The sequence below is a fragment of the Pseudonaja textilis genome, chromosome 4 (genome assembly GCF_049901715.1).
Source record: "Pseudonaja textilis isolate UNSWEBS1 chromosome 4, rPseTex1.2, whole genome shotgun sequence".
Classification (NCBI taxonomy): domain Eukaryota; kingdom Metazoa; phylum Chordata; class Lepidosauria; order Squamata; family Elapidae; genus Pseudonaja; species Pseudonaja textilis.
Genome location: NC_141993.1, coordinates 90332495 through 90356459, shown reverse-complemented (window position 1 = coordinate 90356459; position 23965 = coordinate 90332495). Strand labels below are relative to the sequence as shown.

The 23965-nt window shown below is 47.3% G+C and overlaps 1 protein-coding gene across 1 annotated transcript in view; it reads left to right on the top strand.

Moving 5' to 3' along the window:
• PSMD1 (proteasome 26S subunit, non-ATPase 1) overlaps positions 1-23965 on the top strand; it is a 134727-nt gene that overhangs the window by 26485 nt on the left and 84277 nt on the right. The window contains exons 13-16 of the mRNA XM_087933694.1: positions 341-452; positions 1573-1769; positions 4015-4110; positions 6074-6138. Coding sequence (XP_087789820.1) covers positions 341-452; positions 1573-1769; positions 4015-4110; positions 6074-6138 — 470 coding nt within the window. The remainder of the gene's footprint in view (positions 1-340; positions 453-1572; positions 1770-4014; positions 4111-6073; positions 6139-23965) is intronic.

Below are 23965 nucleotides of genomic sequence, written 5' to 3'. Positions count from 1 at the left end.
CTCATTCCCATCTTCCTTCCTTCCTTCCAGTGGTTAAAATGTAGTATTGCAGGATGACTCAGACCATAGCCAGGAGTTTGATCCTGAACAGCTCAAGGTTGACTCAGCCTTCCGTCCTTTCCAAGATTGGTAAAATGAGGAGCCAGATTGTTGAGGGCAAGTGGCTGACTCTGTAAACTGTGGAGAGGATTGTAAAAGCCCTGTGAAGCGGTATAAAAGTCTTTAAGTGCTATTGCTATTACTATTCCATCCCATCCCATTTTCGGATTTGGCTGCTTTCTCTCTGGGTTTGGAGCATAAATGATCCTCTTTGTTTATCCTCACTTTATGGTTTCTGCAGATCGTTCGGCATGGGGGAAGCCTGGGGCTTGGCTTGGCTGCCATGGGAACAGCACGCCAAGATGTCTACGACCTTCTGAAAACCAACCTGTACCAAGATGACGCGGTGACAGGTGAGTTCTGGCATTTAATGCAGCCGCATTTCTCAGTTTGTGTGACTTCGTGCTAATGATGAGGGTCCTCTGCAAAGAGCACAGCTAATCCCCAGCTTTCTACAATCATTCGTTTGGTGACCGTTAAGAGTTAACAACGGCACTGAAAAAAGTTACTTTGTTCTGACCCAAACCTGGTTCCAGGAGAGCAAACACAAGACAAAAGCGGCAGCACAACCTTTTAATGTTTCATCTACGTATTCTGTTTCTTGACAAATAAAAGGCTGCTTCCAACTAATTAGCTCCGACAAGAAAGAGCCTTGCCAAGTTTTTTCAAGACTGCCAAAAAACAACAGCTAAGAAATATTTTACAACACAAGAGTCTTCAAATACCAACTGTAATGTCCACGAGGCTGAGTTTCAAAACGTCTTTGCTTCCTGCAAAGAACGTTTGCTGCACAGCTGCCTTTTATCTTCTTGAAGGAGAGGCCCTTACCTTGCAGCCTTACTCCCGAGTCGCCCATGCTGTTGTAGCCGCTCTTTCCTGCGAGCAATCCTGCGCGCATGCACACTGGGCACAGGCTCCTCGGGAACCTCCTCATTGCTGCTGCCAGCCCCCCCAATCTCTGAAGGCAGCACTCCGCTCCCTGATGGCCGTGGTCCCTCCTCTTGAGTCCTCGCTCTCCTCAGCCGTCCGCACCTGCAGCCAGCTAACCACAACACACTATAGGACCTTTCTTTCAAGCTTAACGGCCATTGCAGCATTCCCCACACGGTCGCACGATCCCAGTTTTGGCAACTGAACTCGTATTTATGACGGTTGCAGTGCCCCGTGATCCCCTTTTGCGACCTTCTGGGGAAGTCAGGTCCATGTAATAACCAGGTTATTAACTTAACTACCAAGGTTTCTATGGCAAGAAAGGGGCACAAAACTCAACAGCTTCCTCAGGGAGGGAGATGGGCAGCTTTATAATCTGATCAGTAAAATAAATCATGCATCGTTCTGGGCGAGGGAATTCTGGGAATCGATGCCCGTGCCTCTTTAAAATGGGCACGGGTGTGAAAGGACGGACTTAAGATTCTTTTTGGACCCAAGAGGTGCACCTGCCTTTATTCTGCTTTCTTCTTTCCCACCCAAAAGGCGAAGCAGCTGGCCTCGCCCTAGGCCTTGTGATGCTGGGGTCCAAAAACGCCCAGGCCATCGAGGACATGGTGGGCTATGCCCAGGAAACCCAACACGAGAAGATCTTACGGGGCTTAGCCGTTGGGATCGCCCTGGTGATGTACGGGAGGATGGAGGAAGCCGATGCCCTCATTGAGAGCCTGTGCAGGGATAAGGTGAGTCCTGTTCTCCGCTTGGAGGTTCTTTCTTGAGGGTTCATGTTTGACATTTGAGCATCCGTCCCCAGCCTTGTGCCCTCCTGGAGAATGAGAAGGAAGCACTGTTAGGGATACACCCTAGCAGAATCTGCACGGCAGTCAGGCAGGAAGGCAAAAATATGTGAGATAAACGTTTTTTGTAGCTTACACTCAGTAAAACAGATACACTGTGCTAGTTAAATAGTTTATTCCAGCAAGAGTTTTAGCGTAGTCAAAACAGTCCATATATCATTCACTAATTCAGTCCGTCCGGGGATTATTCAGTTGCAAAGTCCAGTGTCGAAAAAGAGGTCAGTAAACTTACAAATATCAGTCCAGTAATATATCTCCACGCAGTAGAGATATGAAGAAGTCAAACCTCCTTTCTTCCTTCGATGTTCAGCAACTCAGCAGCAGGGAACACGCAGTTAGCAAATCATCAATCCATCAAACCAGCAATCGTCAGCAATCGTCAGCAATCCAGCAGGTTCTCTTGCTCCCTCTTATGGTGGTTTCACAACCGCACCCAAAATTAGATGCTTTGCAGTTTAAAGTGACACACACTTAAACTTACTATCATAGTTTATATATATTATTTTACCCAAACTACGTTCGGTAACCTTGTTATTCCTAACAAGCACCAAGAGTCTGTTTGGTGTAGTGCAGTGGTTCCCAACCTTTTTTTTGCCCCGCACCCCTAAAGAAATTTCACTCAAACCTCACACCCCCTGAAATTTATATTTTGCTCAGTTAAGTTAATCCATTGCAAAAGAAAATAAAAATGACAACTTATAGCCAATATCCTATTATTTACTTGGACTTTTCTCGCACCCCCTGGAATATCGTCTCGCACCCCCACGGGGTGCAAGCACCCCAGGTTGGGAACCTCTGGTGTAGTGGTTAAAGCACCAGGCTAGAAAGCAGGGGACTATGAGTTCAAGTCTCGCCTTAGGCGTGAACGTTGGTTGCCTGACTTTGGGCCAATCACCAGGAGACGGTGGGTTCTGGTCCCGCCTTAGGCATGAAAGCTGGTTGGGTGATTTGGGTCCAATCACCAGGAGACGGTGAATTGTAGTCCTGCGTTAGGTATGAAAGCCAGTTATGTGACTTCGGGCCAATCGGAGTCTGAGAGTTCTGGTCCCGCCTTAGGCATGAAAGCCTGGTTGGGTGACTTGGGGCCAATCATTAGGAGACGGGGAGTTCTAGTCCCGCCTTAGACCTTAAAGCCAGTTGAGTGATTTGGGGCCAATCACCGGGAGATGGTGAGTTTTAGTTCCACCTTCGGCACAAAAGCTGACTAGGTGCCTTTGGCCCAATCACCAGGAGACGGTGAATTCTAATCCGACATTATGCATGAAAGCCAGTCATGTGACTTTGGACTGATCATCAGGAGACTGAGCTCTAGTCCTGCTTTAGGCCTTAAAGTTGGGTGTCCCTGAATTCCTCCTTCCCTCTCAGTCCGGCCCACGTCACAGGGTTGCTGTTGTGGGGGGGAATTGAAGAAAACATAAGAAAACAACAGCCTAATCAAGAAATCATCGGGAAGAAAACAACACTCCCACCATTACTGACAGGGCCATTCATACATACATACATACATACATATGTTTTCTTAAGTTTTCGTGTGTACTTGTATGGCATTCAGCTTTCTTCAGGTATATTCCCACGTCATTGTAGTTGTGCTTTTAAAGTTGTAGCAACGTTTCGGCAGAATCTCATCTGCCATCATCAGGCTTCTGGCAACTCATCTGCCATCATCAGGCAACAGAAGCCTGAGGATGGCAGATGAGATTCTGCCGAAACGTTGCTACAACTTTAAAAGCACAACTACAATGACGTGGGAAAATACCCGAACAAAGCTGAATGCCATACACACACACACACACACACACACACACACACAGCAAACTCCCCTCCCCTGTAGCCCTGATGATGTAATCTAGTTGGGTAGTAAAATGTCTGCAAGAAAACAACGAACCTCAAAAAGCACCAAGGACCCCACAATTCAGCCCTAAATTACAAATATTCTCTTCTATTAATAAATCTTATTTTATCTAATAAATCTCTTAGTCCACCTCAGTCAAGTCTTCCCTGACAGGGGCTTGGGATACAGATCTTTCTCAGCTTTCCTGGAAATTGAGCAATGGGCAAAACAGTTGTTAGGGGCCTGAATTTTGCTTTCCCCCCATCCAAGTGATATTTATAAAGCTTTCCTTTTTTCCAGGACCCAATTCTCCGGCGTTCGGGGATGTATACTGTCGCAATGGCTTATTGCGGCTCAGGGAACAACAAAGCGATCCGGCGTCTGTTACATGTGGCGGTGAGTTCCCCTTCCTCTTGGAGTAAACCAAGGGCGGGATTCCACCAGTTCGCACCTATTCGCTAGAACCGGTTGTTAACATTCTAAGCAGTTCGGAGAACCGGTTGTTAGAAGAAATTACTGGGCTAATCCTGTAAGGAAGGCAGGAAGGAAACATTCTGGTGTCGCTTATAGAAACTGCCTCTGTTAACACTTATTACATTCTTGGCAGGACTGGACTTCCTGTCTCAGGAATTTCTCTGGAGTTTTTTTTCCCTCCTTTGCTGGTACTTTGCTTGTGTGGAGTGACCATTCAAAGTTACAATGGCACTGAAAAAAGTGACTTATGACCCTTTTTCACACTTACGACTGTTGCAGCATCCCCACAGTCACGAGAGGCCAGGCGAGGAGGTGCGTGCCTCAATGTGGGTGATACTGAGTTGGCCACGCCCAGCCAATAACATGACCGCCAAGCCACCCCCACCCAGTCACATGACCGCCAAGCCACACCCACCACCTAAGAACCAGGAGAGGGCAGGCTTGCGGGAGGTGAGTTGGGAGGTGCCCACCAAGCCACACCCACCAAACCGGTGGTAAAACCTTTTTAAACCTCACTACTGCTCAGGTTGCTAGCTGGGCTGTCAGCCTGAGCTCAATTTGGTTGCAAGCGTTTCATCACCATCCGTGCGTTTTGAATTGTTAATTTGGATGCTTTTAAGTGCTTTTTTTGGGGTGGGTGGGTGTTGTAAAATGTTTTTATTATTTTTAATTGTAATTTAGTTTTGTTTTTTGTTAATTCTAAGCCACCCAGAGTCGTTGACTGAGATGGGCATTCCTTCAGTATAGAAATTGAATGAATGAATTGTGGTAAATTGATAATTTTGCCGCAAAAGGAACGTATCTTAACGCTGTGTTGCCTTCCAGATATTGCATTCAACTGTGGTTTAAAACCCCACTTTAGACCACAGTTACTAATTGGGCAGCTGGTTGCTTTTTTTGTCAGTTGAAAATTAATCAGAGGAACGTTTCCTTATCACTGGCTTAGTGTGATAAGCTTTAGAAGGGAGACTCCATGTTGCAATTCTATTCATAATCACAAAGAACCATTTCCAGGTTAGCATTGAAGAGGCTCTTTAAATAGGGAATAAATATTACTTTTCAGAACCAACTCATACAATTTTATTTGTGCCGAACTCACCTAGTCCAACAGTTTCAAATCCTGTTGATGAATTTGACTTACCTCTAAGTAATGCTCTAGACCAGGGGTCGCCAACCTTTTGGACCTCAGGGGCCACCAAACTCGTCATTTTAAATCCCGCGGATCAGAGACCCTGGGAAAATCCCCCCCAAAAAAAGTCTGCAGGAAAATTCCCCACTCCCATTTTCCTACCGAATGATCGTTCTTTATTTGGGATCGCAGGATACTGTCTCCAGCTCCATTCTCAGGGAGAGAGACAGAGAGAGACTTTTGGCTTCATGCAAGGAAAGCAGCAGAAGCCGCAGAAGTCTTTCTTTCTCTCCCCCAAACTCCGCCAGAAAGGAGTCTTTGCCGGCGCAGCCTCTTGGGGCAGGAGGCCTTGCAGGGTCCCAAAGACTCATTTCTGGCAGAGTTTGTGGGAGAGAAAGAAAGACTTTGGCTGCTTTCCTCGCGTGCAGCCAAAAGCAGAAGAAGAAAGAAGCAGAAAGAAGCAGCCTGATGGCCAGGCCAGGCACGTGGAGTGCGTGGGGCAAGTTCCCCCACTCCCCCCTCTCCTCACTACCTCGTGTTGTTCGCAATGCAAGTTACGCAAGCCTTGTGTTCCTGCAGGCCATGTGGGCGGCACAGCCTTGTGTTCCTGCGCAGCCTGGATTAATTGCTTGGGGTGGGGCGAGCATTTCTCTGCAGACAACCAAAATTTTCTCATGGACCAGCAGTGGTCTCCAGCCCACTGGTTGTCAACCCCAACTCTAGATTACTTTAATTTCTGCTTTTTCCCCCCCATAGGTGAGCGACGTCAACGATGACGTCAGGCGAGCGGCTGTCGAATCTCTGGGCTTTATTTTGTTCAGGTACGAGCAACGTTTTCAACAACCTGGTAGGACCCAGAAAGTTTTTTTCTTGATGTTCTGTGTATTCCTTTTTGGTTTTCTGCTGTATAAACTGGTAAAAATTTTTTGATGAAATTGGGTTGGAAGCTTCTTCCCACTTTCAGGGATGGTCTCCAAGTTGCGTTACATGACTGCGCCTTGGTTCTTCAGCAGACCTGTGGTACCCAAAGACACTGGTATGTGCCAGAGTCTTAACGTTGCCAAGTTTGGTGATTCCTGATGTTGGAAGCAAAATCCATCCGGTTCAGCTCCAAGCTGGGAGAAAAACGCTGGAAACAATGCGGAGGCTGATTGGTTTATTATATAAACAGAAAAGATTAGGTTTATTGGAGAACAGAACCACCAACCACATGTGATTCTGGGACAGCTGACCAAATGGAGTTTAGAGTGGGTGGGTTTTTATACCTTCTGGATTCCCATGGGGTCACGTAGGGGTCATGGCTGGCTCTACAGGCGAACGGGGAAATGCAAATCCTAGGTATTTGTCTGAGCTAATCTTGTCAACCTTTGACTTGCCTAATTGTGTTGCTTATCTGGAGTCTTGGTCTGACCCAGTCTTTCTGAATGAATGACCAAATTTGACTTCTATAAGCTTGGCCTCCTCAGTTTCTGCTTGGTACAGGGAAACTCGGCTGTTTTCTGCCTTCCTTAATATTTCTCTCCCCCATATCTCCTTTAGGGGAAATATTTTATCCTGTCTTTTTTAATATTTCCCAAAATATTTGATTCTTCGGGGGTGCGGTGGGCTTCTTACCATTGTAATAGCAGCTAGGTGCTTTCCTGGTTAGCATCAGCCACTAGGCACCATTGTTCATGCCCAGGTTACTACCAGGTGCTTTAAATGGGGCTGCTTTTGTACCTCCCATCTGTCAGAAATGGTGTAGGGTGTCTCCTGCTTGGGTAGGGGGTTGGAATCAATGACCTACCAGGTCCCTTCCAATTCTGATTATCTGTTATCTGTACCTGGTCTGAACGCTGCAGCTGGTTGCAGAATCTGGTGACCAGCTTGTCGATGGGAGCATCCAGCTGGGTGCATGCCTTTGAGATAGTTGCTCTCCCAGAGGGTGGTTGTGGTGAAGAAAATAGGGCCCAGGAGATTGAGGTGCACAATTAAAGGCACACATAAATGTGATAATAGATAAATCCGAAGAGCTATTTTTGTATTGTTTTAATAGATCACGCCCGCGTGAATAAGAGAGATAAGAGATGAAATGATTTCGTTGGCGGTTCCGTCCATTTCAGTGCGTGTCTTGTAACCACTGTTTGTTTGTTTTTAAATTGGTTTATGATTTTAAATTTTAATTGTGAGTTGCTTTGAAGCCTTCCAAGTTCTCATTTTACACAAGCATTCGTATTTTACGAGAATGCTCTGTAACTATTTTAGTGGTAAATAATGCAGAATTATGCACTCTTCGATTCAAAGTTGTACTTTGGAAGATTCTGTATGTCAGGTACGGGCAGATTTGACACCGGAGAGATTTAATTTCCCAGAGACCCCAAGTTGACATACTTCAAATGAAAGAACGAGACACATGCGAGTGTAAGGATGAAGGCACGGTTGGAGAAGGTTGCGTGAAATTTGAAGACAATCCTTCATCTGCTTTTGTAATTTGAGAATGAATCTCACTGAAAATTTCTATTGCCAGCAACGGAAACATTTTATGATGTTATAGCGTATGCTGTGTATCAGGAATTATTTATCTGTCTGTATCATGCTGGCTGAGGAATTCTGGAGGTTGAAGTCCACAAATCTTACAGGTGCTAAGTTAGAATTATTTTCAGTGTTGGAGCATTCACAACTTCTGGAGACTAGCAGTTGCACGGATTAATTGTTCTCCCTGTCAGGAAATTCCTCCTTAGTTCTAGGTTGAATCTCTCCTTGGTTAGTTTCCACCCGTTTTTTCTCGTCCTGCCTTTGGGTGATTTGGAGAACTGGCTTTTTTTTCCCCCACAAAGAAGTCCAGAGAGCTATCAATTAAACCAGAACTCTCCAAACTTCTAGGCTGCATCAACAGAAGGAGAGAATCAAGATCGCGAGAAATATTAATACCACTTTATAAGGCCTTGGTAAGGCCACACTTGGTATACCGCATTCAAATTTCGTCGTCGCGATATTAAAAAAGATGTTGAGACTCTAGAAAGAGTGCAGAGAAGAGCAACGAAGAGGATATTAAGGGACTGGAGGGTGAAATATACTAAGAACGGTTGAAGGAACTGGGTATGTCTAATTTAATAAAAAGAAGAACTGGGCTGACATGATAGCAATGTTCCAATATCTCAGGGACTGCCAGAGAGAGGAGGGGATCAAGCTATTCTGGTCTGTACAGGTAATTCTCCACTTACGATTGGTTGCTTAGCGATTGTTCAGGGTTATGACAAAACACACACACACACACACACACACACACACACCCGAAAAGGTACTGTACCTATGACCTAGTTCCGTGTTGGCGAACCTATGCCATGCGCGCCGGAAGTGGCATGCAGAGCCATTTCCCCCGCACGCGAGAGGTCGCTTGGAAGAGCCCCCACTGCGCATGTGCGCTGCCTCCCGACAGCTGATTGTCGGTATCTGGTGCACATGCGCAGGGGTGGAGGGGGGGGTTGCGCGGGAGATGCATGCGCAGAGATGTGTGGTGCGTCAGGAAAATCACATGCGCAGATGCATGGCGCGCAAGGAGGGGCGCGCGTGCATACGCAGGAGTTGTGGGGGGTCCAGCACGCATTGCCCTCTGGGTGCTGGCACACGAGCGCAGGCAAGCAAGCGCGCTCGCAATTATCAGCACGGGAGCCGGAAAAAGGTTAACCACCACTGACCCAAGTTCCAATAGCCAGTTTGGTGATCAGTCTGCATTTATGGCTATTTGCACTCTCCCAAGGTCATGTGACCACAATTTACAACATTTTCCTGCCAAAACCCGTTGCTTGCGTCCGCTTTTCGACACCCCAAAATACCCCCCAATAGCCAACAATGGGTTTGCTTAGTGACTGAGAGGTTCACTTAACCCCTGGCGATTTGCTTAACAGCCAGCTCAAAAACGAAAGGTCCTAAAATTGAGCTGGTCATGTGATGACCTGCTTTCTGGCTCTCACAAACGTACGGCACTATTATGGTCATAACTCGGGGACTACTGCCCGTTATTTTTTTGATGGATGGCCACCATCAACTGCAAAATTTGTCTGCTTTGGAATTTGCTAAATTTTGCAAATTGTCCCTCTGTCTCCCCAGTTTCTGGGAGTACAGCTATTCCTTGACTTAGCGACCACAATTGAGCCCCAAAATTTCTGGCAACCGAGCAAGACAGCCGTCAAGTGAGTTTTGCTCCATTGTGTGGCTTTTCTGGTCACCATTGTTAAGTGAATTGCTTCAAGTTAGTCAGCCGGTGGTGAAGCGAATCCGGCTTTCCCCATTGACTTTGCTTGTCAGTAGGTCACAAAAGGGGGATCGCGTGAGCCCCTCGGATGCTGCCACCGTCATAAATGCAAACCAGCTGCTGAGCGTTGGAATTTTGATCGCAACCAAAAAAATGCTGCGACTGTCGTAAGTCTGAAAAGTGCTTCTGTGATGACCCAAAGGGGCGTGGCACAAAGGCCACACAGTCAGATAATCGGTAGGAGTCCAACTTTGCCCCCAATGTCCTGGTTACCTTGTGGGCCGGGGAAAAACTCTCCCAGGAGCAGCCATTGGCTGCAGAGAATCAAATGCAAATGTTTTGGTCAACCAAAACTGTAACTATAAATCCAATCAAGGCAAGATGAGGTAATTCGTTCGGCAGGGCAGGAGAAGGAATTCCAGACGTGAAGGCACAGCAAAACTCACATGGTTGGGAAGATGCCAGGAACAAAGGTAAGTCACGACAACACAGGATAAAGTCCCGTTTGCTCCCAGCAACTTCCACAGTCAGCATTCAATTCTTATACATTTTCATCCCAGGTGTTGCTAATGAAGGGGATCAGGGCCCTTTTCTCCCCTATAAGCCATGCAACCCACGTTGCTCCCTTCTCTGTTCCTCCCTGCGTGCCCTAGGATGAAGAGAGGGTGGGCCTTGGTCTTCCCCTGAACTGCCTCTCCCTTTTTCTACCTCTCCCCTGCTCTGCCCAGCTGGCCTTTGCCCTTCCCCAGTTTCCTCCACAGCCAATGGAGCCACACTCCCCCTCCCTGTCAGCTGTTCGTCTTCCTCCTTGGATTCAGACTCAGATTCAGGGGCATGACAGCTTCTAAGTCACTTTTTTTCCCGTGCCGTCGTAACATTGAATGGTCACTAAATAAATGGTTGTACCAGTATGGCCCAAAACTGGATTTTTTTTTCTTTCTCTCTCCTCTCATACCCTGTTATCGACAGCAGAGGTCTCCTCGGAGCTGCTGTGTTAGTTGTGTGGCCTTGCTCAGCCGTAAGGGGCTATCATTCAAGGCCACCGATGCTGTTTATAAGCGTGATACATGCAAAAGGACACATTCCAGAGACTCCTTCCATATTTCCAGGGATTTTTCTCCAAATAGGTTGGGAGAGGGCATTTTTGTCCCCTGATCTCACGGAGCATTTAACCTTTGGCCGAGAAGACAAATCCTATTTGGAAAACGGAGAACTTCCTGGTAGGGCTGCAAAGCGTTTTTTCGGAACGTGACTCTCTTTGCTTCTGCCTCCTCCCTGCCTGTCAGTGACACCCTTTCTATAGTTGGAAATGTTCACGTCCTAAAGAGTGTGACTAATCCACTATAATTGGAATCCGTTGGGTCATCTTTAATTCCCCCAAGAAGAAGGACAAGAAACATTTGTGAGAGTTAGTTTGGACTAATGGTTAAGGCACCAGGCTAGAAACTGGGAGACTGTGAGTTCTAGTCCCACCTTAGGCATGAAAGCCGGCTGGGTCACTTTAGGCCAATTCCCCAGGAGACGGTGAATTCTAGTTCTGTCTTAAGCATGAAAGTCGGATGGTAACTTTAGGCCAATCCCCAGGAGACGGTGAATTCTAGTTCTGTCTTAGGCATGAAAGCCGGCTGGGTAACTTTAGGCCAATCCCCAGGAGACGGTGAATTCTAGTTCTGTCTTAAGCATGAAAGCCAGATGGTAACTTTAGGCCAATCCCCAGGAGACGGTGAATTCTAGTTCTGTCTTAAGCATGAAAGCCGGATGGTAACTTTAGGCCAATCCCCAGGAGATGGTGAATTCTAGTTCTGTCTTAAGCATGAAAGTTGGATGGTAACTTTAGGCCAATCCCCAGGAGACGGTGAATTCTAGTTCTGTCTTAAGTCTGAAAGGTAGACTTTTGGTTCAGTCACCAGGAGGCGGTGAGTTCTAGTCCCACCCTAGGTATGAAAGCCAGCTGGGTGATTTTAGGCCAATCGCCAGGAGACAGGGAGTTCTAGTCCTCCCTTAGGCATGAAAGCCGGCTGGATGACTTTGGGCCAATCCCCCAGGAGGCTGTGAATTCTAGTTCCTCGCTGGACCCAAAAACCAGCTGGGTGATGTTGAACCAATATGAAAAAAAAAAAAAAAATCAGTGAAACAACATCAGCTGCTTAATACGAAAAAGACCATCTGTGTGGGGGTTTCACTAACATCCTACCCCATGCAGGAGATAAAAGCCAGGCCTTCATACCAAAATGCAATGCGACATTCAGACAAGTACAGTATTGGTCGGAGAGGCAAGGTCTCGGTGCTGTACACCAGCTGGGAACTGTTCATTTTGGTTCCAGGTTTAAAATATTTGGATCCTTCCCTGTGTTTATTTCTACCTTAGTCATTTTTTTTCCCCCCGGCCTTGGAAAAATCACTGAATCCAAATAAGCTTTTACAGCTAGTCCTTGACTTATCATTCATTTAGTGACGGTTCAAACATCACGGAAAGAAGTGACTGAGGGCCCTTTTTTCACACTTACAACTGTTCTGACCGAGCTCCCCCAAAATGACAAAGTTAACTCAATGATTCCTTTAATAGGAGCCCCAGAAAAAGGTTTCTCTCTCATTGCAGGCTAACAAGTCTATCCGTCAGGGAGAGGAATAGTTGTCTGCCACATCTATTCATCTGCACCCCCACTGCTTTTTATCCCTAGAGTTCAGGTGGGGCTTCACTAGCAGTGGTGGCTCTTCCGTCCTGAGGACCGGCCTATAGATTTCCATTGCTCTCCTCTCCTCTGCCGTCTGCCCATCCATACGTCAGGCACTAGACCCAGCTGTTCCTCCTCATCAGCCATCTCCAGACCTGGGGGCTGTTGACTTTCCATCTAAGGGCTGATGGACGGCCCAAGCTCTGTTTCTCTTTCTCTCTCTCTCTCTCTCTCTCTCTCTCTCTCTCTGTCTCTTTCTCTCTCTCTCTCTCTCTCTCTGCCAGCTCCATTCCTCTTCCCACTCGGACTCTCAGGTTACCCCGATACCTTGGTCCTGACTTCAGTGCCCCCTCCTCCTCCTCCCATTCGGCTGCTGGAGGGGCCGGCAACCAACATCCAGCATCCCCATGGCTCCGTGACCAAAATGTGGATCCTTGGCAACTGACGATCACTAAGGGAACTGTTGTAAGTTCGAGGATGGACCTGTAAGATAGTTGTGAAGTGAATCTGGCTTCCCCATTGATTTTTGGTTTTTTTTTATCCAAAAGTCACAAAAGGGGATCATGTGACCCCCGGGACCAGAGGTAGGATTCTACCGGTTTGGACCGGTTCTATAGAACTGGTTGTTACGATTCTGCGCAGTTCGGAGAACCAGCAAATTATGCCTCTGGCTGGCCCTGCCCCTCCCTGCCCAGTCCTTATCGCGCATGCGCGCCATCGCTGACTGCATTCTCCCCGCCCAGTCACTCCTTAAGGTATTCATTTATTTATTTATCCTCCCAACGATCAGCCCTTCCGACGATCGGCTGGGTCGGGATTCCCCCTCGCTGTCTTACCGCTTCGCCCAGGAGGCTTCCCTGAGGCCCAGGAGGCCAAAAAAAACAGAGCGGAGGGGCGGGGGGGAGGTGTTTGCAAAAAAAAAAAAAGGCCACGCCCACCTAATCACATGGCCACTCCCACCTAGCCACGCCCACAGAACCGGTAGTAAAAAAATACTTGCGTCCCACCCCTGCCCGCGATGCTGCAACTGTCCCAATTACCTGCCAGTTGCCGGGACTCCGAATTTCGATCGGGTGGCAACGAGGATGCCGCGACGGCCGTTAAGCTTGCAAAAGGGATCACAAGCCCCTTTTGAAACTTCGAGCGGTCACCGAACGAATGGTTGTAAGTCGAGGATCATCTGCCTTTTGAGAAAAACCAAGTCTAAATGTGCATTAGCGATACGTGAATGCTGTTCTCGGGCAGTTGTGATTCCTCCGCTTGAACTGGCTGATCAGAACATTCCAGAAATGGTTTCTATTTTTCCGGAAATAGGGTTTTTGGGGGTGCTAGAAGTGGGTTCACGGTCTCCCAAGATTAGAAGAACCGCATCCGGTGGTTTACCGTGCAAAAAAAATGCCTCAGCCATCCTGGATCGTCTGTTGGGAGGAGAACACACTTTCATGAAGGGGCTTATTTATTTTATGCACAAAACTACACTTGTATTTGGAATCACACCCAGCTTCTTCTTCTTCTTTTTTTTTTTTTTAGGTGTGCCTTGCACGTTACAACTAGCAAAGCCATATTAATCCCCGATTGACCCACAATAAGCCCTTAACCGTCATATATCGTTCTTCCCCTTCCGAGTTTTGTGGCGAGGCTTGTTTGCTTGGCATAAGCCCATATGCTTCTCAATCTCGGGCAGTTTGAAGAGATGAGGACTTCAACTCCCAGAATTCCCTAGCCGGGCAGGCAGGCTAGAGAATTTTGGGAGTTGAAGTCCTTCCCCCCATTTTAAAAATGGTTGAGGTTGAGAAAATGCTGGCCATAATAATTTTAATAATTTTATTCAGGCAGATTGGGAATCGGCCCTTCCTCCAATGTGTTCTGACCAAGGTTTCCTGAAACCGTGATTAAGCACACGCTTAGTTAAAACAGCTCTTATTTTATTTCAACGCTGGGAACAGGGGTGGGATGCAAATATTTTTACTACTAGTTCTGTGGGCATGGCTGGGTGTGGGTGGCCATGTGACTGGATGGGCATGCCTTTTTAAAAAAAATTTTGCAGCGCCCTCCCCCTCCCGTGCTCCATTTTTTTAGCCTCCTGAGCCTCAGCGAAGCTTCCTGGGCGAAGCGGTAAGACAGCAAGGGGATCCCGGCACAGCCGATCGTTGGAACAGCTGATGGTTGGGAGGAAAAATAAATAAATAAATACCTTAAGGAGCGACTGGGCGGAGAGAACGCAGTCAGGGATGTTGCACGTGCGCGATAAGGACGGACTGGCCTGGGAGGGGCGGGCAGAGAGGGGCGGAGCCAGACAGGGGCATGATTTGCCAGTTCTCCGAACTGCGCAGAATCATAACAACCGGGTCTATAGAACTGGTCCAATCCGGTAGAATCCCACCCACGGCTGGAATTTTGTTCGTTCCCAGCCTGTAATGAGTCCCAAATAGTCCCTCGAGATAAGCACCCACCTTTCTCTCCTTTGAATCGCTGCCAGCAACTAAAGTGCCAAATGAACTAGTAAAAACCAATCAAAGGACAAAGACCACACAGAGCTTCAAGGTTTAATCCGAACAGGACGAATGACGTTGCTTCCCGCAAAGGTTTCTCTACCTTTGCCTGTCCTTTATCCCTTATGGGAGGGTCAATCACCTCCCTGTCTTACTCCCGAGTTGCCCCTTTTGTCTCAGCTGCTCTCGCCTTCTAGCAGCTCTGCATATAGGCGCACTGGGAACAGACTCCCCTTGTTCTTCAGCCTTGCTGCTCCCAGACTCCGGAGGCTCTGGAGTCAGCACCCCACTCCCAGATGGTCCTGGCCCCCATCTCTGCATCGGATGCAGGACCCTCGTTCGAGTCCTCCCCAGACTGCCAGAGTGGTCCCCGGTCTTCCCCTCTGTCCGATTCCACTGCCCTCTGCTCAGGCTGCCGGCGAATCCAGAACCCGTAATCTTTATGGCGGACGTCCCGATTATAGCTAGTCTTCAACTTACGTCCATTTGTTTAGTGACCGTTGGAAGTCAGAACGACATTGTAAAAAGCGACGTACAGCCATTTTTTCATACTTATGACCGTTGCAGCGTCCCCACGATCCCCTGATCAAAGTTTGGAGGCTTGGCAGCTGACCTGCATTTATGACGGTCGCAGTGATCCCCTTTTGCGACTGTCCCGACAAGCAGAGCCCAACGGGGAAGCCGGATTCGCTTAACAACCCTTGTTGCTAACTTGACAACTGCAGTGCTTCACTTAATGACGGTGGCAAGAAAGGCCATCAAACGGAGGCCAGGCTCACTTAATAACTATCTCGCTTAGCAACAGAAATTTTGGGCTCAATGGTGTTCGTAAGCCGAGGACTATCTGTACTTGCGACGGTCGCAGGCGTCCTGGGGTTACGTGGTCCTCTTGCCACCGTCCGACCACCGAAGTCAATGGGGAAGCCAGATTCACTTAACACCCGTGATACCACTTAACTGTCTCATGTAGCAACAGTGGAAATTATGGTTGTAAGTCGAGGACTGCCTATGGTTTTACGGATTCCTTTCAGTTGTGTAGGCATGAGTTTGAAACCTTGAAGGAGATATCCTGAAGTTTAATTTAGTTTCCTTTACTGTACTATATCGTCCTTGCACCTCGTGCAACGAAATCAAACACCATCTTCAGTGCACTTCATGACTATGAAAATAACACAAACACACATTCTACACACTCCACATATTGAATTGAAGACTCCTGACACCACACCAACACTGCCCTATATAGCAGAATTCAAGAGAGCTCCTGCCCTGGGATAGAAGCTGTTTTCCAGCCTATTTGTCCTTGTTTTTACTATTATCTTGTACCGTCTGCCAGGTGGTCTTAGTTCAAAAAAAGGCTTCCCAGGATGAGATGGATCTTTGAGGATGTTTTGGACTTTCTTAAGGTAGCAGGAGCTCTAAAGCTCTTCCAAAGAGGGGAGAGGGCAACCCGTGATCCTCTGGGCAATGACGTTCACCCTCTGGGGTGCTGTCCTATCTGCCCCTGTGCAATTGGCAAACCATACAGAGATGGAGTAAATTAAGATACTCTCTATAGTGCAGCGGTAGAAGGTCCCCAGCAGTTTTCCATCCAGTTGTTTGTTTCCTGAGAAGCCTCAGGTCGTAGAATCTCTGCTGGGCCCTTTTGACCAGGGCTGCAATGTGAGCCCCCCCAGGTCAGGTCCTCTTTTATGATGGTGACACCCAGAAACTTAAAACTGGCCACTTGCTCCCCTCGGTCTCCCTGGATAAGAAAGCGCTGGAGGTCTGATCTGTTCCTTCTATATAGTCCACTATCAGCTCCTTGGTCTTATTGGTGTTGAGGACCAAATTACTGACTGCCTCCACACCACAAAAGCAACCAGTCCACCTCATCTCGTTAGGCAGACTCATTCCTCCCACCCCCCCGGTTTTAAGTTTTAAGAATCCGTGGAGTTAGGAGGAGGGAAATGTTTATTAATCCATTTTTATGGCCGGCCATCTCACCGGTGCATTTCTGGGCAGCTGCAAAATAAAAATAAAAGACTGATTTTATTGATGTGGCCAGATTTCTCCGAAACTCACAAACGCATTCGGAGAGCCAGAAGATGGGAGCGCCTCGGGGAAAGGTGCATCTGCGCGTAGTGTTTATTTCTCAGCAAACTCCCATTTCCCCTTTGCGCCTCCTGGACGACACGAGCCTTCCTTTGGCTGTGGAACGTTGATGTGCGGTTCTGCTCAGCCGTCTGGATGGATAAAGTATTGTCTGTTGGGGAAAAAATATATATATATATTCCGGTTTTTGTGGGTGGCATGTTAAAAAGCCTTGGGAAAAGGAGAGAAAAAAAAATCTTCCGTGGTCCAAAATCTGGGGAGGGCATGGGAGGACTGTGGGGTCCCTGGTGCTTTCCTCGGTTGGATTGTTGGTTTGTTTTCTTGCAGACGTTTCACTACCCAGCTAAATAAGAGTATCAGTGCTTAAAGGGAGTGGGGTTTGCAGGGAGGAGGAGGAGGAGAGGAAGAAGAGGAGGAGAAAAGGAGGAGAGAGGAAGGGGGGAAAGCAGAAGAGGAAGGACGGGAAAAGGAGGAGGAGGAGGAGGAGAAGGAGGAGGAGGAGGCAATGGAGAAGAGGAAGACAGGAAAAGGAGGGGGAGAGGAGGAGGAGGAAAAGGAGAAAAGGAGGAGAGAGGAAGGGGGGGAAAAGAAGAGGAAGGACTGGAAAAGGAGGAGGAGGCAATGGAGAAGAGGAAGAGGAAGACAGGAAAAGGGGGGGAGAGGAGGAGGAGGAGAAGAAGAAGAGAAAAGGAGGTGAGAGGAAGGGGAGAAAAAGCAGAAGAGGAAGGACAGGAAAAGGAGGAGGAGGAGGAGGCAATGGAGAAGAGGAAGAGGAAGATAGGAAAAGGAGGGGGAGAGGAGGAGGAGAAGAGGAGAAAAGGAGGAGAGATGAAGGGGAGAAAAAGCAGAAGAGGAAGGACAGGAAAAGGAGGAGGAGGAGGAGGCAATGGAGAAGAGGAAGAGGAAGACAGGAAAAGGAGGGGGAGAGGAGGAGAAGAAGAAGAGAAAAGGAGGTGAGAGGAAGGGGAGAAAAAGCAGAAGAGGAAGGACGGGAAAAGGAGGAGGAGGAGGAGGCAATGGAGAAGAGGAAGAGGAAGACAGGAAAAGGAGGGGGAGAGGAGGAGGAGAAGAGGAGAAAAGGAGGAGAGATGAAGGGGAGAAAAAGCAGAAGAGGAAGGACAGGAAAAGGAGGAGGAGGCAATGGAGAAGAGGAAGACAGGAAAAGGAGGGGGAGAGGAGGAGGAGGAGGAGAAGGAGAAGAGGAAGAGGACAGGAAAAGGAGGAGGAGGAAAAGAAGACGACAGGAAGAGGAGGAAAGAGGAGCAGGAGGAAAAGAGAAGGAAAAGAGGACAGGAGGAGGAGGAGAACAGCAGCAGCAGGGAGAAAGGAGGAGAGGAAGAGGAGGAAAAGGAGAAAAAGAGGGTCGGAAAAGAAGATGAGATGATGGAGGAAAAGAAGAGGAGGAAGAGGAGGGCTGTGGGGTCCTTGGTGCTCTCCGAGCTTGGTGGTTTCCTTGCAGACGTTTCATGACCCAACTGGGGAACATCATCAGCGCTTGAAGAGAGTGGGGTTTGTTCTTTGTTTATATACAGTGTCTTGCCTTCCCATTGTTAGTGGGTGAGGGGTTTTCTTCTTGGTAGTTCCTTGATTTTTGGCTGTTTTACTGTTTGCTTATTTGCCTGAGTTGGTAGCTGCTTGATCGGGGATTGTTTGACTCAGCTCAAACCCTTTCAGTAGACTAAATTAACAGGAGAGGTCAGTTGGATTCTGCAAAGCCCAAATCCCTTCTGCGACAGGTTGTTCTTCGATTAAAATCATTTGAAAATAACTGATCTCTTCTCTTGATTTTTGGAACACGGGAGCAGCATAAAATTTGGATATGCCAAGAGTAAAAAAACTAAGCCGGAAGAAAGACAATAGACTTGTTTATTATTTATTGCTCCATATCTATAAGCCGTTGGCACCGCTTGAATTTGGTCCTTGCACAGTTAGTGATAACTTGTGCTACCCTGCTGTCGTTGGCTTGACTTGTGAAAGTATGTGCCCCCTCACACACTTGTTAATCCACATCATTTAAAAAAAAACTCCAAGAGTCTGTTTAGATACTGAATATCTCATAAAAAAAAGCATCCGGTTAGGCTACGTAAAGCAATCGAGAACATAAACATAAGGGCTCAGTCAACGGTTGAAATCCCGCTTAACAAGACAAACTTGAGTAATTCGTAGCGCTGCTAAATACAGTTCGACATCTAAAGTCCGCCTTGATGCTGTCACTGTTCTAAGAATTAAAAGCATCTCATCGATGTTAATAATTTTAAAAATCGTTCCTATGTGGAAGGCATCCACAATGGCCTTAAAAGCTAGCTGCCTTTTCTAGAAGACCACGCATGGAATATTGCAATACAGTTTTGGTTAAAAAAGATGTTGAGACTCAGTCTAGAATGCAAAGACATTTCAGAAACAGAAGGGATTTTTTTTTTTAGGATCACTTAAGCAGAGTTTTTGGCCGCCATCTGATAATCCTCTCCGCGAAAATGTAGTTTTGATGCCCGGGCAGGACTCATTTGGAGCTGGTGACTTCACCACCTCAGCGCAGGAAGTTTTATTCCAGGCGATTCTGATTAACGGGGAACGTTGCAAAAGCATTAAGCCCTGATAAACTTGCAGGAAAAAGAAATCACATTTCAAGTCTCTGGGTAAACCAAATTAAAGCAATCCCGTGGCTTTCGACCCAGATGTTTCTGACAAAGAGACGGCAGATTGAATTCAGTTAGACATTAGAGGAAACGGAACCTTTTTTTTCAAGATGGTCCCAGAAATGAAAGATTGGCAGAGCCAGGAAATTTCGGATGCCTGCTGGATTGTATTGTAGAATATTGATATGTGCAGAGTAAAGTATTTAGTGGCATATAGATGGTCCTTCATTTACAACCGTGCGTTTAGTGCAGTGGTCGCCAACCGGTGGGCCGGGGACCACTGATGGTCCGCGAGAAAAATTGGGTGGTCCGCAGAGAAATGTCACCCTCAAGGCAATTAATCCAGGCTGCATGGAAAGGCTGCAGGAACCCAAGGCTTGCGTTGCTTGCATTGTGAATAACACAAGGAAGTGAGGGGAGGAGGGGAAGGGCAGAGGGGGGGAACTTGCCCCACTCGCACCACATGCCTGGCCTGGCCACCGGGCTGCTTCTTTCTGCTTTCTTCTTCTGCTTTTGGCTGCACACAAGGAAAGCAGCAAAAGTCTTTCTTTCTCTCCCCCAAACTCTGCCAGAAATGAATCTTGGGGACCCTGCAAGGCCTCCTGCTCCAAGAGGCTGCGCCGGCAAAAACTCATTTCTGGCGGAGTTTGGGGGAGAGAAAGAAAGACTTCTGCGGCTTCTGCTGCTTTCCTTGCATGCAGCCAAAAGTCTCTCTCTCTCTCCCCCTGAGAACGGAGCTGGAGACGGTATCCTGCGATCCCAAATAAACAACGATCGATCGGTAGGAAAACGGGGTGGGGAATTTCCCTGCAGTCTTTTTTGGAGATTTTCCCAGGGTCTCTGGTCCGCGGGATTTAAACTGATGAGTTTGTTGATCCCTGAGGTCCAAAAGTTTGATGACCCCTGGTTTAGTGAACATTCAACGTTAACAGCGGCTCTGAAAAAAAGCGACTTATGACTGTTTTTCACACTTACGACTGTTGCAACATTCCCATGGTCACCTGATCGAAATTCAGATGCTCAGCAGCCGACTCATATTTATGGCGGTCGCTGTGTCCCCGGGTCACGTGATCCCCTTTTGCGACCGCATGATAAGCCAAGTCGTCAGCCTGATTCACTTAATAACCTTGTGACTGCTGGATCAACTGCAGTGATTCATTTAACGACTGTGGCAAGAAAGGTCGTAAGGGGGGGCAAAATTCACTTAAATGTCTCAATTAACTACAGAAATTGTGGTAAAGCGAGGACTTAACTCTTATTTATCCCATGGTTCAAAATGTTATTAGTTTACCAAAGTATAAAAATATAAAGAAAAATGAAAATAAAGGTAAAAGGGGGATGAAAGGGGGAAAAGAAAAAAGTGTAGGGTAGAGGAAAAACAGAAGAAGAAAAAAGCATTGACTTCCTTTTGTTGCAATAGAATAAGGTAGAAACATAAAACCTCAATTTTTTACTTTTAGATATGATAATATATGTTCTGACCAAGTCTTCCAAGACCGTAATTACTCACATGCTTATTTTAAAAATAAGTCTTGTTTTATTGCAACCCTGGGAATTATTTTCATTCCCAGCCGGTAATGAATCTCAAACAGTCCCTCGAGATAAGCACCCACCTTTCTTTCCTGTGAAATGCTGCCAATAACAGAAGAGTCCAATGAACTAGAAAAAAAAAACACCAACTGAAGTACAAAGAGCTTCAAGAACGAAACAAATGACGTTGCTTCCTGCACAGGTTTCATCACCTTGGCCTGACTTTTGTACCTTACGGGAGAGGCAATCACCTCCCAGCTTTATTCCTGAGTCGCCCCTTTTGTCTTAGCTGCTCTTGCCTTCTGGCAGTTCTGTGCATGTGTGCACTGGGAAGAGGCTCCCCTTATTCCTCTTCCTTGCTGCTGCCAGACTTCAGAGGCTCCAGAGTCAGCACAAAACTCCCAGACGGTCCTGGCCCCATCTCTGCATCGGATGCAGGACCCTTGTCTGAGTCCTCCCCAGACTCCCGGACTGGTCCCCGTTCTTCCCCACTGTCCGATTCCGCTGCCGTCTGCACAGGCTGCCAGCGAACCACAACAATACATACTCGCCACTTCTAAAATCAGCAAAACCCCAAATCAAAATTTCCTCCCATCTCAACCATAAAACAGAGATGGCTAAATTGAACTGCTTGGATGAAAGAAGAAGGAGGAGGAGGAGGAGGAGGAGGAGAAGAAGAAGAAGAAGAAGAAGAAGAAGAAGAAGAAGAAGAAGAAGAAGAAGAAGAAGAAGAAGAAGAAGAAGAAGAAGAAGAAGAAGAAGAAGAAGAAGAAGAAGAAGAAGAAGAAGAAGAAGAAGAAGAAGAAGAAGAAGAAGAATACAATTAATTTTGTTTCTGCTTGCACACTGCTAAGGTAGCGGCAGCTTGAGGTCTTCAGTTCCCAGAATTCCCCAGCCAGCAGGCTCTCCGCTCTTTGCTTGAATAAATAATGGGATCAGGATGCCTGGAGATGCTTCTCACTGATATTCAGTTAATTAAGCCGAGTTCTCCTCCTGCTATTTTTTTTCCCCCAGGAGTCCATCGTCCGAGCTTTGGCGAGATAAACGGAGCCCCAAACTCTGCCAAAGAAAGAACGGTGTTCTTTCCATGCCATGCCCGTTTTTCAAGTGCAGGTAGTCCTCGACTTACAACCACAGCCGAGCCCAGGCGGGGAGGAATGCCTCCTGCAGCACCCTGCCAGCCAAAACATTTAAATTTATTTATTTTTTATTTTTTAAAAAAGACCTCTGCCATAGAGGGAGAAAACAAGGATGGAGGGGGGGCGCACGCGGGCCGTTTTAGCCGCCAGTCCCCCAAATCATCTTTGTTGGTCTTCTCTGCACTCTTTCTAGAGCAGTGGTGGCTAACCTATTTGGGCTCCTGTGCCAAAAATTGTGCACACGCTTGCACGCTCGCGTGCCAGCACCCAGAAGGCAATGCGCACACCCCCTTACGCATGTGCGTGCAACCCCCCCCGCTACCCCCTTACCTGCACTGTGCCTCACAGCTGATTTTCAGCGGGTTTGAGGCCTTTTTTCGGCCTCCCCAAGGCTTTTGAGCAAGGCTTCTGCGGGCTTTGCAGGCCGAAAACCAGCCCCGTTTCATCACTTCCGGTATTTTCGGAAAAACGGGAAGGCTGCGAGTTCGATCTTAGATAGAGGCAGATATTTCTCTCTCTCTCTGGGCACACTAAGAATATATCTGCCGAACAAAACTCCTCATTGGTGACAGGAAGGGCATTCGGCCAGTAAACCCTCCGCTAGCTACATTCAGTAGCCCAGACTGTACCCCGTAAGGGATTATGAGGTCGTTAAAAGAAGATGATTGATTGATTGATTGATTGATTGATTAGTTAGACAGACAGACAGACAGACAGACAGACAGAGTGTGTGCATATGTTTGTGTGTAGAGCAAGGGTCCCCAACCTACCGGGCCGTGTTCTAAACCAGGCCAGGGGAGATTAGCGCAAGGACCCTCTGCTCGCACGCGGAGCTCCATTCGCACAAGTGGAGAACACCCATGCGCTGATCACACAAAAAGAGCTGTGGACGTGCGCCGGACACACACATACACACCGGTCTGGGCCACCAAGCTGGAAGAGTTGGGGACGGCTGGTGTACAGCCATCCCCAAATATACCTAGCAGTTGAGAATTCATAGCGGAGCTATCCAAAGCAAGGCCCCCGGAGCCATAAAATGTAATTGACTCGGAAATTCAATCACACGGTTTTTATCAGCGCGCGCGGTGGTACCCTTGAGGGTTTTACGACATCGCACTCCAGGCAGGAGTTCCTTGACACTTGGCGCTTAGCAGTTTTGTATTGATTTGATGGCAATAAAAAGCATCGGGGAAGAATTTATTTAATTCTGCGGCCCTCGAAGACAAAAAAGTGGTGCTTTTTTTGTCCCCGTTCAGAAGGAGTGCTTAAAATTTGAAGAGGGGTGGAAAAGAGGCAGAGAGAGAAAGAGAGAACGAGAGACAGAATGAGAGAGAAAATGCGAGAGAGAGAAAGAAAGAGCATGAGCGAAAGAGAAAGAATGAGAGAGAGCATGAGAGAGAATGCAAGAGAAAGAAACCATGAGAGAAAGAAAGAGAGAGAATGAGAGAGAAAGAAAGCATGAAAGAAAGAGAAGAGAGAGAATGTAAGAGACAGAAAGCATGAGAGAAAGAGAAAGAATGAGAGAGAGAGAATGAGAGAGAATGCGAGAGCAAGAAAAAGAATGAGAGAGAGAGTAAGAATGTGAGAGAAAGAAAGGACGAGTGAGAATGAGAGAGAAAGAGCATGAAAGAAAGAGAAGAGGGGATGTGAGAGAGAAAGCATGAGAGAAAGAGAATGAGAGAGAATGCAAGAGCAAGAAAAAGCATGAGAGAAAGAAAAAGAATGAGAGAGAGAATGAGAAAGAAAGAGAGAAAAAGCATGAAAGAGAAGAGAGAATGTGAGAGACAGAAAGCATAAGAGAGACAGAATGCGAGAGAATGCGAGAGAAAGAAAAAGAATGAGAGAAAG